This window comes from Haemaphysalis longicornis, unplaced genomic scaffold (genome assembly GCF_048455015.1).
Source record: "Haemaphysalis longicornis isolate Haplotype H1 unplaced genomic scaffold, Haemaphysalis longicornis Haplotype H1 scaffold_7, whole genome shotgun sequence".
NCBI classification, from domain to species: domain Eukaryota; kingdom Metazoa; phylum Arthropoda; class Arachnida; order Ixodida; family Ixodidae; genus Haemaphysalis; species Haemaphysalis longicornis.
In genome coordinates, this window is record NW_027526422.1 from 119,155,513 (window position 1) to 119,169,862 (window position 14,350).

A 14,350-nucleotide genomic window follows, 5' to 3' on the forward strand; every position below is an offset into this window, starting at 1 on the left:
AAGAGGCGGTAGGCGTTTTCAGAATATTCTGAAGCGTACGAATGCTGCTGATGAGTGTCCTGCGCACTGTAACGACTTGTAAACCGTCCTTCTTTGACGCGACATTCAAACCCTTCTAAGCGTTAGCCGTCAGGGCTTAGCGAGCCTGCAAGACGAATCGCAGCCTGATCCAATCCTGTAATGGGTCTAAATACTTCCCGGTTTCTTTAACCTTCCAAGTTGATTGATTGGTTGATTCATTGACTCATTAATTGATTTATTGATTCATTCATTCATTCATTCATTCATTTATTCATTCATTCATTCATTCATTCATTCATTCATTCATTCATTCATTCATTCATTGTGTGGTTTTTCGCGCCAGCGCTACTCAGAGGATAAGGCGCGTCGTAGTGGTATCCTCCGGAATCATTTTGACCACCTGGGGATCTTTAAAGTGCGCCGAAATCTCCAACACACGGGCGTTCAGGATTTTCACCTCCATGATAAGAGCGGCCGCCGCGGCCGGGAATCGAGCCCGCGACCTTTGGCTCAGCAGCGCAATGCCTTAGCCATTGAGCCCCCGTGGTGGTCATTGACCACCCCGGTTAAAGCTGTGGCATGCTACTTGTCGACCCTATTGGTAGTGGTGGATGAAAGGGGAAACCGACTAAGGTCAGCGAAAGGGCAAAGTGACTCAGGCCTATGACATTGTGGGATGCTGACTTAAAATATCATAGCCGGCCTTACCGAACGCAGCGCTTGATTGCCTAAGCCGTCGCTATCGCCAGCACAGTCTCAAGGCCTAAACGTGCTAAAACACTGATTTCTGCTATTGCTGTTCCTGAAAAAGCAACAACTCTATCCTTGTACGTGCACGTTCGTAGAGCTTTGCATGGAGCTTTGCGCCAGTTATTTTCACCGGTGCAGCTACGACACGGAACTCCCTGCCACAGTTCGCTATAAACATGTGTTAATAATAATAATAATAATAATATTAATTCCATCCTCAGCGAGCATCTCTTTCGTTCCTCAACAGTACCTTACACTTATAAGTCATTCAGACAATTGTCAAAATTAGTCCAGATCCCTCTACTTCAGCTCTCCTCATAGACCAGCTTCCGCACGTACAACTACCTGTGAAGGACATTCGCCAAACAAATATCTTTTAGAAAGTTAGCTAAAATATCAAAGAAGATCTCTTCGTCGGTTAACTGCGCTTAACACGGTTAACGCGGGCCTTATGTGGGAAGAACCGCATATGGAGAATATTTACCAAGAGTACTCGTTTGTTGGTGACACTTCAAAATAAATTACTCAGTACAACCTTATAACGCCTAATGCACGGCTCACTGAAAGCCCTCCTTTTCTTAAGTCCTCAAGGGACGACATTTGGTACGGAACACCAAGCAATCAGCTGACGAGAAACGACCACAGCGTTCAAACTATTAATACGGTATTACTGACTTCCCGAATTGTGAAAATGGGTTTTTGCGGGCCGTGGTTAGCCGCCAGACGTGATGTAAACTTTTATAGAGTAAACTCATTAAAACATTTTGATCCGAGTGCATTAAAAGGAGGGTTGATACCTCCTACTACAGGCTCACAAAAAACCCGCACTTAATTTGTGTTTATTAACGTCGACCAAGGAAAAGAAGCCAAACTAACATGACCGGTACATCCCAAGATGGAACGTTTAGTGCCTGTGTTTTTATATCTGAAACTATGACATGGTGCGGTGTAGGGCAACAGCCTTTAGGCTATCCTCTTTCAAACGTGAAGAGTAGCACAAGGGTTTTCACCATGGTCTTTGCTCGCCAGAGTGTGTGTGCCGGTAAGTGTGCAGTTCGTTCCTTCTGCTGTTTCTATGCCAAAAAGGCGAGTGGAATAAGAACCAAAAAAGTCGTAAGAACAATGAAAATACTTTTTTCAGACGAACTATTTTACAACAGAAGTTCGGCATAAACATTGCTCGTTTACTGCCATGTAGACCTCCGATGTGCTCGCGTAGAAATCGCTACGTTGCACCAGTGCCCACAACTTTAGCCTCATTAGCACGTCTCAAGCTGATTACACTTTTATATTTGGACTCAAAAACCCACAAATCTCATCTTCACATAACCTTTTCTGCTGACTGAACATTTTGTTTGTAATTTCATCGGTGAAGGTATGTAAACGCCTTGCATTGCAGTTGAAGACCGATTGTTTAAACCTGAACGGGAAGGGCTACGTGCTTTGTTGCTCATTGCTTCGTGGGCCTGCAATGAATAGTCCACTTTCTAAGACCCCCCCCCCCTCCAATAGCCAGTTTCACTACAGCCAGTACTAACAACACCGCAAGGACCGCCCATCAGAAAGCATTCACTTGGTTTTGTTACCCGTCCTTCATCATTTTGGCATGCTCGGGACGGCCGCGACAACGCGATAGCGAATCGTTCTGGGGAAGCTTCCTGGAACCATTCAGACCTATGGCTGGTATAATATCCTGTCGTTGACTGCCCTTCTAGGGTGACTTCTCTTTCCAAAATCTACGGGGCTTCACAAAGTTCTTTCCCACTTATTTCTGTATAAGCCATGGGCCTTTTAGATGCGAATGCATCTCATTCACTCGCCTTGTCCCTCCATACGGCGTTGTCCGCACCTCCCCATACACTATAAAAAAATAATACTTAGCGGCGCCCGGTTTCGATCCCACGACCCTGTGGGCGGAACGCGAGGTACATGGTGCTCGTCCCACTGCGCCACAAAACGGAGAGAGAATCAGATGCTACGAACGCGCCTTATATCCTTGACTCATTCAAACTACGTCAAGAAGATACTGATACAACGCATGATGGGGCAATGATTAACACTTGCAATAAAATAAAAGAAGCTCCCACTTACACTAACAATGATGGAGTAAAGGGCGTTGCGACAGCGAAGCCATAAGCATAACACTTAGAGAGATTGACCAAGATTGGCCAATAAAACATAATAATAATCATAAAACATAATAATCATACGCGTTCCCGACACGTTTCACGCGATTTCAGAATCAATCCAACGGAAACACCAAGTAAACCCCACTATGAGTCGCATCTACACAGGGTTCCCATCGCGGGGAGGTGGGCGCAATTTTTTTCTGTTGCTTCCAACGACCAAGTCTGGCAAGGTTCCGTCTCCACTTCCTCCCAGCCCAGACACTGCCCATGTAAAAGGGGCAGTGATATCTGAAAAAAGTACAAAACATCTAACATAGCCCACACTGTGAATCCAAATGTTTCAAGTACATTTGAAATCCAACACCTGTAACTTCCGCTTTCGGTCACGCCTCTCCATGTACCCGCACATAACAAGGCGATCGCGTACTTTTCTGGACCTCAACTGCAGTCCTCGGATATGCAAAATATCTCTTGTTACTTCGGAGCACAAAGCAGCAGACGCTTAACGGAGATCAAGTCGTAGGGAAGCACTACTCGAATAATCAGTATATCGCATGCAAACTCACGGCTTGTGATCGGGGCAGTAGTTGAAATCGTTACTACAATGAGAACGAAATGGTGAAGTAATGATGACAGTTCCTCGCTAGCGGTGGAACCTATGTTGGTTTCTGGTGGTATAAAACCTGCTTTTACTTGTAATGCAAAAAATAAAAAGCAATAGGCCTCTTACCGCACGAAATTCCCTACACTCGCTATAAAAATTCGGAAAGAATTGTTATATTGAGTGGTTTATCTAATTTGTTTATTTAGTAAACACTATAATCTTTCATTATAATATAAATCGGGACATATTACCCGTATTCATCAATGTGTGCGAGAAATAGCGGTATACAGCTCATGTGCGACAATAGCTGTGCACTGTACGTTCGTTTCTCCGGAACCCAGGATTAGAAGAGGAAAGGTCCCTGTATCCCATTCGCCCTCCTGTTTCAAAAAAACTGCACCCTTCAGAATAAATATTTTGGGTTTTCATCGCACTAAAATAGACGCTACTCACATTCTCAGCTTACTGCCAGATTTCAGAAACACCATACAGCTGTTTCGTCACTTGATGCTCAAAACGTAAAAATGTCGGGAACTACTTTGTAGTTCTTTTCCATTCTGTTTTTCTACTCACAGAATTCTTTTGCATAAGATGACCGTTATTTTCAGCGTTTCTCATCGGATGCATTATGGTGGCTATAATGCTTCTTCCTAAAGTTTCTGTTCGCGAATACCAGCTCTGATCACACTTCGGCCAGAAAGCTAGAATGACCCTGGGCACTATTTATATAGCGTTGTAATAAAACAGGAGGTTGGTACTATCTTTTCAGCGAACACGAAGCATTCGCACAATCTCGCTTTCTACGGCCGCTGTTTTCTTTTCTGCTTACTTTTTTTGCTCGGAGAGCACGATACGCGAGTCATACAGAGCATTTTAATACACAACAGCAAGACTGAAAACAGGAACATTTTCCACCGGTACTTGACGTAGAAGTAAAATTAAAAGGTAATAAAATTATGGAGGAGGACCATGTACAAGAAGACGTATCAAGAAGCGCGTTTTCCGTGAGCACTGCTTCAGAGCTGCTAGTCATGTCCTAGTTAGCTAGTTTAGATATAAAGTATAAGATATAAAGTTAATCAAGGTGTGCCACGCTCGCACCCAAACTCAAGGACTTCAACAAAAGAACACTTCCGAGATTCCTTCTGGCGAATAAGATCCCTTTCGCCCAACTGTTACCCTATGAACTGTTACCACCGCATCCTGTCCCCCCCGTTCCCTTGTTTATCTGACTCAGCGCGTCGCTTCATTACACGAGCGAGCAAAGCACACCTCCGTTCGGAAATTCTTTGCCTAGGCTTTATCCCTTCCGATTGCTAGAAAACGAATCATAAGCGACATTGACTTAACCGTTCACTAAACAGACCTTGTCCTCTTGAGAAGACCTTCAAAAATTCATAAAAAAACCGCCATGAATAGAAATAAGGACGTATAGAGCGGTGGAATCGAGTCATACAGATATGCTGGATGATTCATCACTCCTGTTGAGCACGTCTCTTTTTTCTTTATTGCTCTAGGAGGCATTTGGCAACGGTATCGAGCCCTCCTACCGAAGCTGCATAGGAACAGAAATTCTAGATACATGGTCGTGGCTGTACACCGTTGCACCCAGAACAAAGACAAAATGCGCCCGTCTAGACAAACTGTCACAGCAACGGTGAAAAATGAACCTTGCTGTACAAATTGTCCCAGCAACATGACAAATATGCCGTACACTTTCGTCAAGTACAAGTGGTGGCTTATTCACGCTGTTAAGCGATGATGTAAGCATGCGCCAGATGGGATGCCAATTTCCCGCTTTAGGTTGTCATTTATATTTTTCTCATGCGTCTCCTCACGCTACAATCATGCACACGTTGTTGCCTGGTTCAACCTATGCCAAAAGTGCAGTCGTCTGTAGTTTTAGGTTACAGCTTATCTAGAGGGGAGCATTCCATCTTCGTGGTGTGTGCAATGGCATACAGCCTGAACGCGCACCCAGCAGCCCTGCTCTTACGGCAGCTTCATCGGAAATGCGCAATACTCTTCTGAAATGCGGTGATTCAAGCATACGCCAGATGGGGCGCAAAGTTCCTGCTTGACTCTTTTTTTCATCTTTTCCTTATGCTTTTCCTCATGATGTAATCATTCCCGTGTATGTTTCCTAGTTCCAGTTAAGCCACAACTGCACACATCTTTAATTTTAAAGTCATATTTTTTTTAGTTTGCCGTACGCTAGCACAAATACTTTCTTCGGCTGGCTCGTTCAAGCCTGGAAATGTCACGTGACTATTACCGTCATTTTTGGTGCCACTTCATCATAAAAAGAGGCCCAAATAGTTCCGACCGCATCTGCAGTCCCTCACTCACTGGGCGATCTCTTCACGAGTCGACCTCTGGAATCAGGTATGTCGCACCTCCGATTATCTAAGGGCTCCTTTTTAGTCATGTGTAAGCATCCTCAGAAAAAGCGTTTGAGCCAAAGTTCACATTTTCTTTCACAAATGGTAAGAATTCACCTAGAGCTACTGCATATTGCACTGCTTCAGAAAATGGTTCCATTACCATGCAGCCCTTCGTTAGAAAAATAGACTTCTGGTTAACTCATACCACAATTCCACAACCTTAAGGAAGGTAACTAATAGTAGAAAAGGGGATCGGTTGATGTTCATTTGTGCAAACGCAAAATTTCTACCTTAACGCCTGCTGCAAGAGAAATAGAATAGCTACTGATGCTGCAGCCGTTACCTTTTAAATGCATCACTACCGTGTCTTTTTCATTAAACATAAGGGTGCAAATGCAGGCATGATAATATTTGGCGCATTCAATAGCAAAACTATATTGCTGCAAGCCTGAGCCCTCAAGTAACACTATAGTGTGTGATTTTCCTAACAAGCATGCGTTTTCTAGGGTTCAATTATTCAATTACGTAATATAGACAGGCGCAACGGAAAGTTGTCGATTGTTGTTACAGAGATTGGAGTTACAAATCGAAGAAACAATTGCCCTACATTCCATTTTTCTTTCGTAATCCGACTGAGCAAGACGTGTTGGCGCACCGCCGCCAACACATTTATGTGCCGCATATTTGGTCATCATACCACCGGTGCATCTATGTCTTGCTATAAACAACGCTTACAGGTAATTTACACACAGGTTCTTTTTTCTCCCGTGCAGCTCATCCAAGACCAGCAATATCAAAGTGCTTACAACGATGCCGTCGCGCGAAAGCTGCAACGCAAGGGTGAATCTGTTGGCGACGCTCTCACTTTGCTTGTTGGGTAAGATACGCGTGTTATTGCTGGCCGAATATTGCTACTGCCTTCCACATCGCTTCCTGGTGATTTCCATATAATGGTCACTTGATTCTCTGAACTGAACAAATGAGAATAAATCACACAAAAAAATAATATGATAGTAATAGTGTAGCACATTAGCAAGAAGTGTGATTCACAAAAACTTACTCCACCTTGAGAATTTTGCCCTAAATCTGGTCGATTAACACCTGTCCTTCACTTGGAGTTGTAGATCAATTCACTCTCGAGCTACAAACTACTAGCCTCCTGGTTAGCTCAGTTAGTAGAGCGACTGCTCCGGTTAAGCGGTGGTCCCGGGTTAGAATCCTGGACCAGGACGAATTTTTGTTCACTGCGAAGCTTCTCAAAGCTGTTTAGCTTTCCTCTGTAGCCGTATGGCTGCATTTAGGTGGATGTCAACATTTTCTTCACAGAAACTTTCTCCAACTCGGGAATTTTCCCCTAAATCTGGTGGATTATTAGCAGGAAGTAGTATGCCAAAAAAAAGCTTGTCGTCCCTCTGGGCCGGCAATAGTTCATTGATTTCTCTAGAATAGTAGTTAGCTGGTAACACAGCTTCTTCAGCATGGGAGCTTAAAAGTGTTGAGTCACAGCACAACTTACAACCAGTAGACAAACACCTGGCTACTTGTTATGTCACTCTTCTGGAATTCACGCTAAGAATTTCCACCTTACATTCGCCCACTTCAGTCAGTGTACATGCAGTACGAGCGCGTACTGGGGCGATGTCATTCTTCACAAAACCCAAACAGGGGCAGCAGACAATAGGAAATATTATAGGCATCATTTCTTGAACAAAAAATCAAGCTCAGCGCCGCAGAGATAGAGGAGTAAGGTTTCTAGTTGAGCAAGTTGGTACCATGAACCCGTTATACCGCAAGATAACATGTAGTTACACCATGAGATAGGGAATATTTGGCTGACTTTGAATATTGGGGGAGTAATTTTGGGTGACGTGTGGTCCCTAGTGCGAACTAGCGACAACAGAATGGATCGTGGCAATCGTTACATCCACACCTTACGCGTGTCCCGGGAAAAATAGGAAATTGCTTATCTTTGTGATTGCCACGAACATTCTCGACTAACAGCGCGTTAACCGGTTTAGTAACTAACGCTACGCGTCCTGTCGTAGAGCACCCACAACGGCATCTTTGCTCGTAGATTTATTGGATGAGAGCTGACCCTGAAGGGGGAGTGTTCTTGTGAATGGGTGTTGAATAACGCCGTAAATGGGGGAAAGCTACCTGTAAAAGGGCTACGTGGGAATGGCGCGATCAATACGATCCCATCGTGAACAACAATATTATTCACAAGAGTGAATTGCAACTTCCATACCGATACAGCGCACCACAGCGGAAGTCAGTCAATTCACGGAAGGCGCGGTAATTCCTAGAAGATGCTTTCGGCCGCGAAATATAAGCTGTGAGTAAAGATCTGGGAAGGGGGCTCAAAGTACCTCTGCATTTGTTCCGGGGCTGAGTGTCATACAGTACGTCACTTTCTTCAAAATCCGGAGAAATAACAGCCATACTGTACTAACTTTAAGAGCATTGAGAAGCATTGTTCAGTCGCTACCACCGCATTATTACATTTTCGGCCATACAAACGCGCCTTTTTTGTTGTGCTTCGGTACTGCCAAGCCACACCGAGAATGATTTTGCTGAAAGGACAGATATGCCAGTAACCATTCCCCATGTTTTAGAACAAAGGTCTCAACCCGTCACTCACATGGCTAAAAAGTACAAAGAGATAACCGTCGGCATACTGAACAAGAGCGCTGCAACATTCCCCAACATTGCAATTGTAAAAGCTAGCCACGCCGATGGTTGTGAACAGATGCAACTGTCTGTCTCATACAGCTACTCTAACAAATATACATCCTCTTGCCGCCAGAAGCTCTCAATAATCCTCGAAAATTTAGTACATCTGCTCCGGTATTTTATAGTTATGAATATTTTATAGTTATGACGTAACATTTCTTGACAGGATCTTGCAAGGAACTGGAGCTGTGGAGACTTACAGAAAGAACTCGTGTTAATAATACCACACAGGTTACTTTTATTCAAAACTATAAAAAATGGCTGACGGTTACGATACTGTCTAATGTGAACTTTGTGCGCAGCGTGAACTGCTGTCGTCTCAGGAAGTGACTATATCTCGGGTAATCCTCTGCATACCGTCCTCCCCCTCACACTTTCGCCATACTTTCATCCTCCGCTTACCTGTGCGCTCTACCTGTGGTGGCCTCTTCGTTTGCTCGGCTATCTCGTAGCGCATCACCGCCGGAGAGCGTTTCGGACGACTCAGCATACCACCTTCCTCTTTCTTCGTTGTCTCCTTTGTTCGCTTTTCGATGGATGACGGCGGGAAACCACAGGAGCGGGCGCTTAAGCACTGCGAAGTACAAACGAGTGATACTTAAGGAACTGTTTGTAATGCGAAAGCACTCTTACCCCACTTGTCTTTATTATGAGTTTTGTACAGCCAAACTTGAATATATAGCACAAATACGTCATATTATTTTATTTTTTTATAGCTTTCCTTTGTTAACCTCCACCAATGATGCAGATTTACACTATTAAAGCCATTACATGACTTCATTGCGCTAACAATGCATTTGCTGCAAATGCAAGGCCTGGTGTATGGTTGGTTCTTATTCACATCTTTAGGTGCGGAGCACCTTAGGACCTCACCGAGTTCGTCCGCGTCCGTGCGCATAGCATTTATAATCGCAGAAAATCACGCAGGCACCGGCAGCATTCGAGCCTGTGTCTGGTAGACCAGACAGTACGTGTTAAGGTCAGTCGTCTTACCCATTGGGCTACGACCATGAGTTAGTGCCGTAGGGCCAAACGGCTTACTCTCTCGCCTGTAACAGTGCGGAGTACATTAGGACCTCCCAATGTCCGTCCGTGTTCGTTCGTGCGCACATCACGATCAAGTGGTTTAGGGAATAATCAAAATGCAAATCACGGCTCAAATCGAATGACGGCCGGGGCACAAATCAGATGTTACTCGGGGCGTAACTTCGAGGTTATTTCGAGTTCCCGTACTCCGCACCCTCGCCATTATCCACGGAGTGTGGATGCTGCCATTCGTATTTTCCCCTTTGTTTTAGGCAATTTTTTTTACTTTTGGCTTAGTTTCGTGGGGAGGTTTTTAAAATACACGTTCCTTATTCCGTTACTTTGTTTTTATATCTTAATTTTTCCACTTTTTGTATTTTCAGTTTTCTTTTGGATTGAACAAGACTGCTATTTTAACAGTTAGGGACGTCGGTTGTGCATTTTTGTGCACAAGCCCCTTATTACACGGTGGGGTCTGCGGCTGTGCTCGTCCCTGTGTGCTATACATTAAAAGAACAAGCACTCCATGCAAGCCTTATCTGCGAGCTGACTAGAACAGGCTTCGCAACATGGCCGCAGCCCTTATAAAGGTACTTTGAACTTTTACATTTCATATTACGTTCCCTCAATTATTACTCATAAGATACTAGATCTTCATACCTGTGAAGAAACCCCCCCAATATTGATGTGAAACCTGACGGTTTGGCATGAGTATGAGAAATAGCACACACGTGCGACATTTCACAGGCAGTAAGCTCGCAGTTCACCCGACAAGGACAATTATCAAGAAAAGCGTCCGCAATCTTAATTTCCAGTCCCCACCTCAAAAACAGGTTAAGCGAAATAAACTTAATTTGGAACACAGCCCACTCCGCGTGGGAGGGAACCAGTCCATCCACGAAGCGGGCGGCACCCCATGCAGACCTCCTACGCATGTCGGGAAGGGATGGGCTACTGTCATACAGTGACATTACCGGTAATTATCGCAACCCACACCGGAACCCATCCATCAAGAAGTGACAGTCAATGGTCCCGGGACTCCTACAGACCCACTTGTATCCACGCCAACTTGTGTATAGCTATTGCTACCCAAGGTGCTACTCACCCGAGTGCCATAGGTGTCAGGAACGCACATACCTAGCAGACATGTGAAGGCAATATCCGCAGGCGATGCCGAAAGGTTGCCCATTCACGAGAAGTGGGGATACCGCGCTGCCCAGCTCGGCCCGTAAGAGCAACTCTGGGGCGTCCAGCTGGCTGAGGACGCGGCCAGAGCCCAAGGGCTCACGGCCAACGACTATATATCCCAGTTGGCCAACTAAAAAAACTTTTTCTTCTTCCTTGAAACATTTCCCAACTTTCGCAAAATCCCTCGACATGTACAGTCATGCACAAATGAAATGCGAACACGAAAATATGAACCGGAACACACAAACGGCGCGATTTCTTCCAATGCAGGTCAAATTGACGCGTGGCTTATTTACAGCAACAAAGTTCAGAAATTTGGCTTTCCAAATATGCCAATAGCGCACCAATAGATGAGCTCCCTTAGTAGTATTTTTTGTATTTTGCGTGCGCTCGTTCATATTTATGGTTTAATTTCATTTTTTTTAAATGACTGTGCATCTTCTCAGCCATACAGCAACGGCAACAAAAAAGCCATATATAATTTCAAAAAACAATTTCTTCGACACCGGCAAATTTTATGAAGAAAATAAAAGACGCGTCTAAAAACCTATGCGTTTGACGTTTGGGCGGAGAGGCTGGCACTCGTCAAATTGGTTATTATGACGAATGATGTCCTTTATTTTGACGACGTCGGCATTCTTCAAAGCCTAAGCCGGCATACAGAAAAGATTAGGCTTTTTTTTTACTACGGTTAGTGAAGCTAACATTTTTTTAAATTTACGTAACAAGTAAATAAACAAAAAAAAACACTTACCCAAAGTGGGGACCGAACCCACGCCTTTCGATTTGATCCCGAATGCCCTACCGATTCGGCAATCTGGGATTTTTTTTTCTTTATCGATTCAGCTATCTGGGAGACTGTTTCATTCTTCATTTATATTTGCTACAGCGGTATCTGACGCTTGACGGTGGTAGTCAGCGCCACTATGACTACACGGGGAGAACGGGACCTTCTTTTCAGGCCCCGGGGCGTGACTCGAACGTCTACAGCCTGTCATGAGCGGGCAACTGGCAAAAAACCCTCTTATGCTACCGTGGAATGCTTCTGGCAGCCTTGATGCCAAGGTAGCATAAGAGGCTTTTTCTCAAGTGGGCACGCGCTAGACTTTTTGTTTCTTATATCTATACATATAAAGGAATATATATCGCATATAATGTACTTTTATATTTATATAAATGTTACGTATATTAGAACAGGAGATATGTTTCGTTCTCAATAATATCGACATGCATTATCAACAGCGGAAGTTTTAGACGCTTGGGAGGGTCCTGAATACATATACTTAGTGGTCAAGTACTCTCAACTTTGGCCGGGGGCTGAATCCACTGAAAGACAGACACACACGCAGGAGGGCCGGAATTTGTTAATTTTGGATGCCCGAAGAAGCTCTCGTCTTTGCAATATTGTGACGATGTGACGAAAATTTTTCCGAATTGCCCAAGCAAGCTTTATTGTAATTTGCCTCATTAAGCGGGTTAAATAAATCTCGGTTATTTTCTTTACCATGTGCATCAGCCTCCGCATAAATTCCTCCGTGTAAATTCTCGCCCACCACGTGTCTGGATATGTGCTATCTGTGAGTATGCAACACTGTGGAAGGGCTCAATGTGCGCGCACAGATTTCTAGCGATGCTTGCACAGCTAGAAGTCTGTGTGCAATCAATGATTGATTGATTGATTGATTGATTGATTCATTCATTCATTCATTCATTCATTCATTCATTCATTCATTCATTCATTCATTCATTCATTTATTTTGCTGGCTGAAATGAATGATTAGATTATCAGGATTATACAGCGTTGCCCAATTCACTTCTACGGCCATATGCTGCCCTGTAGTAAGTAGCACTATGCTAGGCCTCAGATTTTGGGTTAGTCCTCACCAGTTAATTTTTTCCTCCTACCCACCTCCTTCTAGGTCATTTTTTTACATCCCCAATCGTGAAGAGAGCAGCCTGTAGGCGACTGTAAACGCCAAAAAAACCGCTTTTTTCTATAGAGTGCTTTTCCTCTATCTGTCGCGGATTACACGCATGTATTTTTTGAAGTTGACAACCGTAGGGCTTGTGTACAAAAATTTGATATACCGCCGTTATCATCGCTCAGCTATCAATAAAATACGACTTCGCCTTCCGAATGTGTAGGCTTAATAACACATTATGTAATATGCATTTCAGTATTGTTTTTCTGAGCTTGACTCTACGCTAACCAGTAATAAATTAAATATCTTAAGTCTTCCATTTTTGCCATTCAGTTTGGCAACGCGTTCAATACCCTTCGTCGCCGATTTGCGGGGTGGTAAGTGATAATTATAGTTGTCTGAATGCTACTACATCTTACATGACGCGTGCAACCTTGTTTGCTTCTGTTTTTTGTAGTTGTCGTGACCGGTGTGGCCGTAACAGGAACTGAGCACGAAGGAAGAGGAAAGAATCCCCTCCCGCTCCCTCGTGGCAATGTACCCGGTCTCAGTGGATCAACGCAGGCGCCTGGATCCGTATCGGGTGGTGCCGGAACTCAGCCTATCGATGAGACAAGCGAAAGTGAAAGTGCACCTGCCGCCCGTGAGGATGAAGCCAAAGGCCTTTCGGGGATCGACGACATCACCAAGATCCCTCCAAAGATCCTAAAGCTTGTTCAGAGCCTAGACACATTCCCAGAAACTTATGGTGAGAACAGCCAACCTGCAGCAGGAAACGGAGGCTCAAGTGCCGCACCCGCCGAATAGGGACGTGAAAATGAGGGCCGCTCAGTCGTCGACCGCCAAGAAACCGTTGATCATCATGAGCCTGTAGGCACTGGTGTAACCACGACAACCTAAAATAAATTGGAGGCCTTTGCTTTTTCTTGCATGCGACAGTACAATAAAGCCGCAGCCACTCTGACGCAGAAGAAAACCAATATGACATTTTTGGTAAAAGAAGCCATTAGAATCCAGTAAACTTGACAAGGCTACGGTGGCACTATTACACTACTCTTGCCGGCTCCCGGTTGGCACGATGGGACACTCGCACCCAATGCAACAGAGCTATTATTCTTGAAATTTTTGAGCTGCTGAAATTGGTGACGGTTTATTCTGTAAACGTAAAGAACTATGTTTTTTTTTATGGCTCAACATTTCTGGGCAGTATAGCAAAGGCTCCCCTTTATGAGGGCACATGATTCCCCCTCAAGCGTGTGTTGAGAATATGGGGTCAACTTTTTATGCTTCTCTTATCTAACTTGCTGAGCGGGACTCTGATCACGTACGTTTTCCTTCTCCTAACTAGTGTTAGGAGGTGTTCAACTCCACCCCTCGGTGGAGTTCAACGAAAATTACATTTCTGCGCGTAAAAGTTACCATCCACCTTGCATACAACCACAAGTATATATAGAAAGGTCATACAGCTTGAGAAACTTTCGGTGGAGGCGAAAGTATTCCTAGCGTAGATTTCGCCGTAGGAGCAGCGCTGGAATAAACTTGGATGTACATTTCTCCTAAGCAGTAAAGCCACTGTCCACCAGTATAGTTTCT

The 14,350-nt window shown here is 44.3% G+C and overlaps 1 protein-coding gene across 1 annotated transcript; it reads left to right on the forward strand.

Moving 5' to 3' along the window:
* Positions 1-5,746: 5,746 nt before the first annotated feature.
* Positions 5,747-13,685, forward strand: LOC144146885 (uncharacterized). The gene is made up of 3 exons (XM_077678845.1): positions 5,747-5,889; positions 6,662-6,765; positions 13,215-13,685. Exons 1-3 carry the CDS (start codon positions 5,762-5,764, stop codon positions 13,562-13,564), a joined length of 582 nt encoding a protein of 193 aa, XP_077534971.1. The 5' UTR covers positions 5,747-5,761; the 3' UTR covers positions 13,565-13,685.
* Positions 13,686-14,350: the final 665 nt, after the last annotated feature.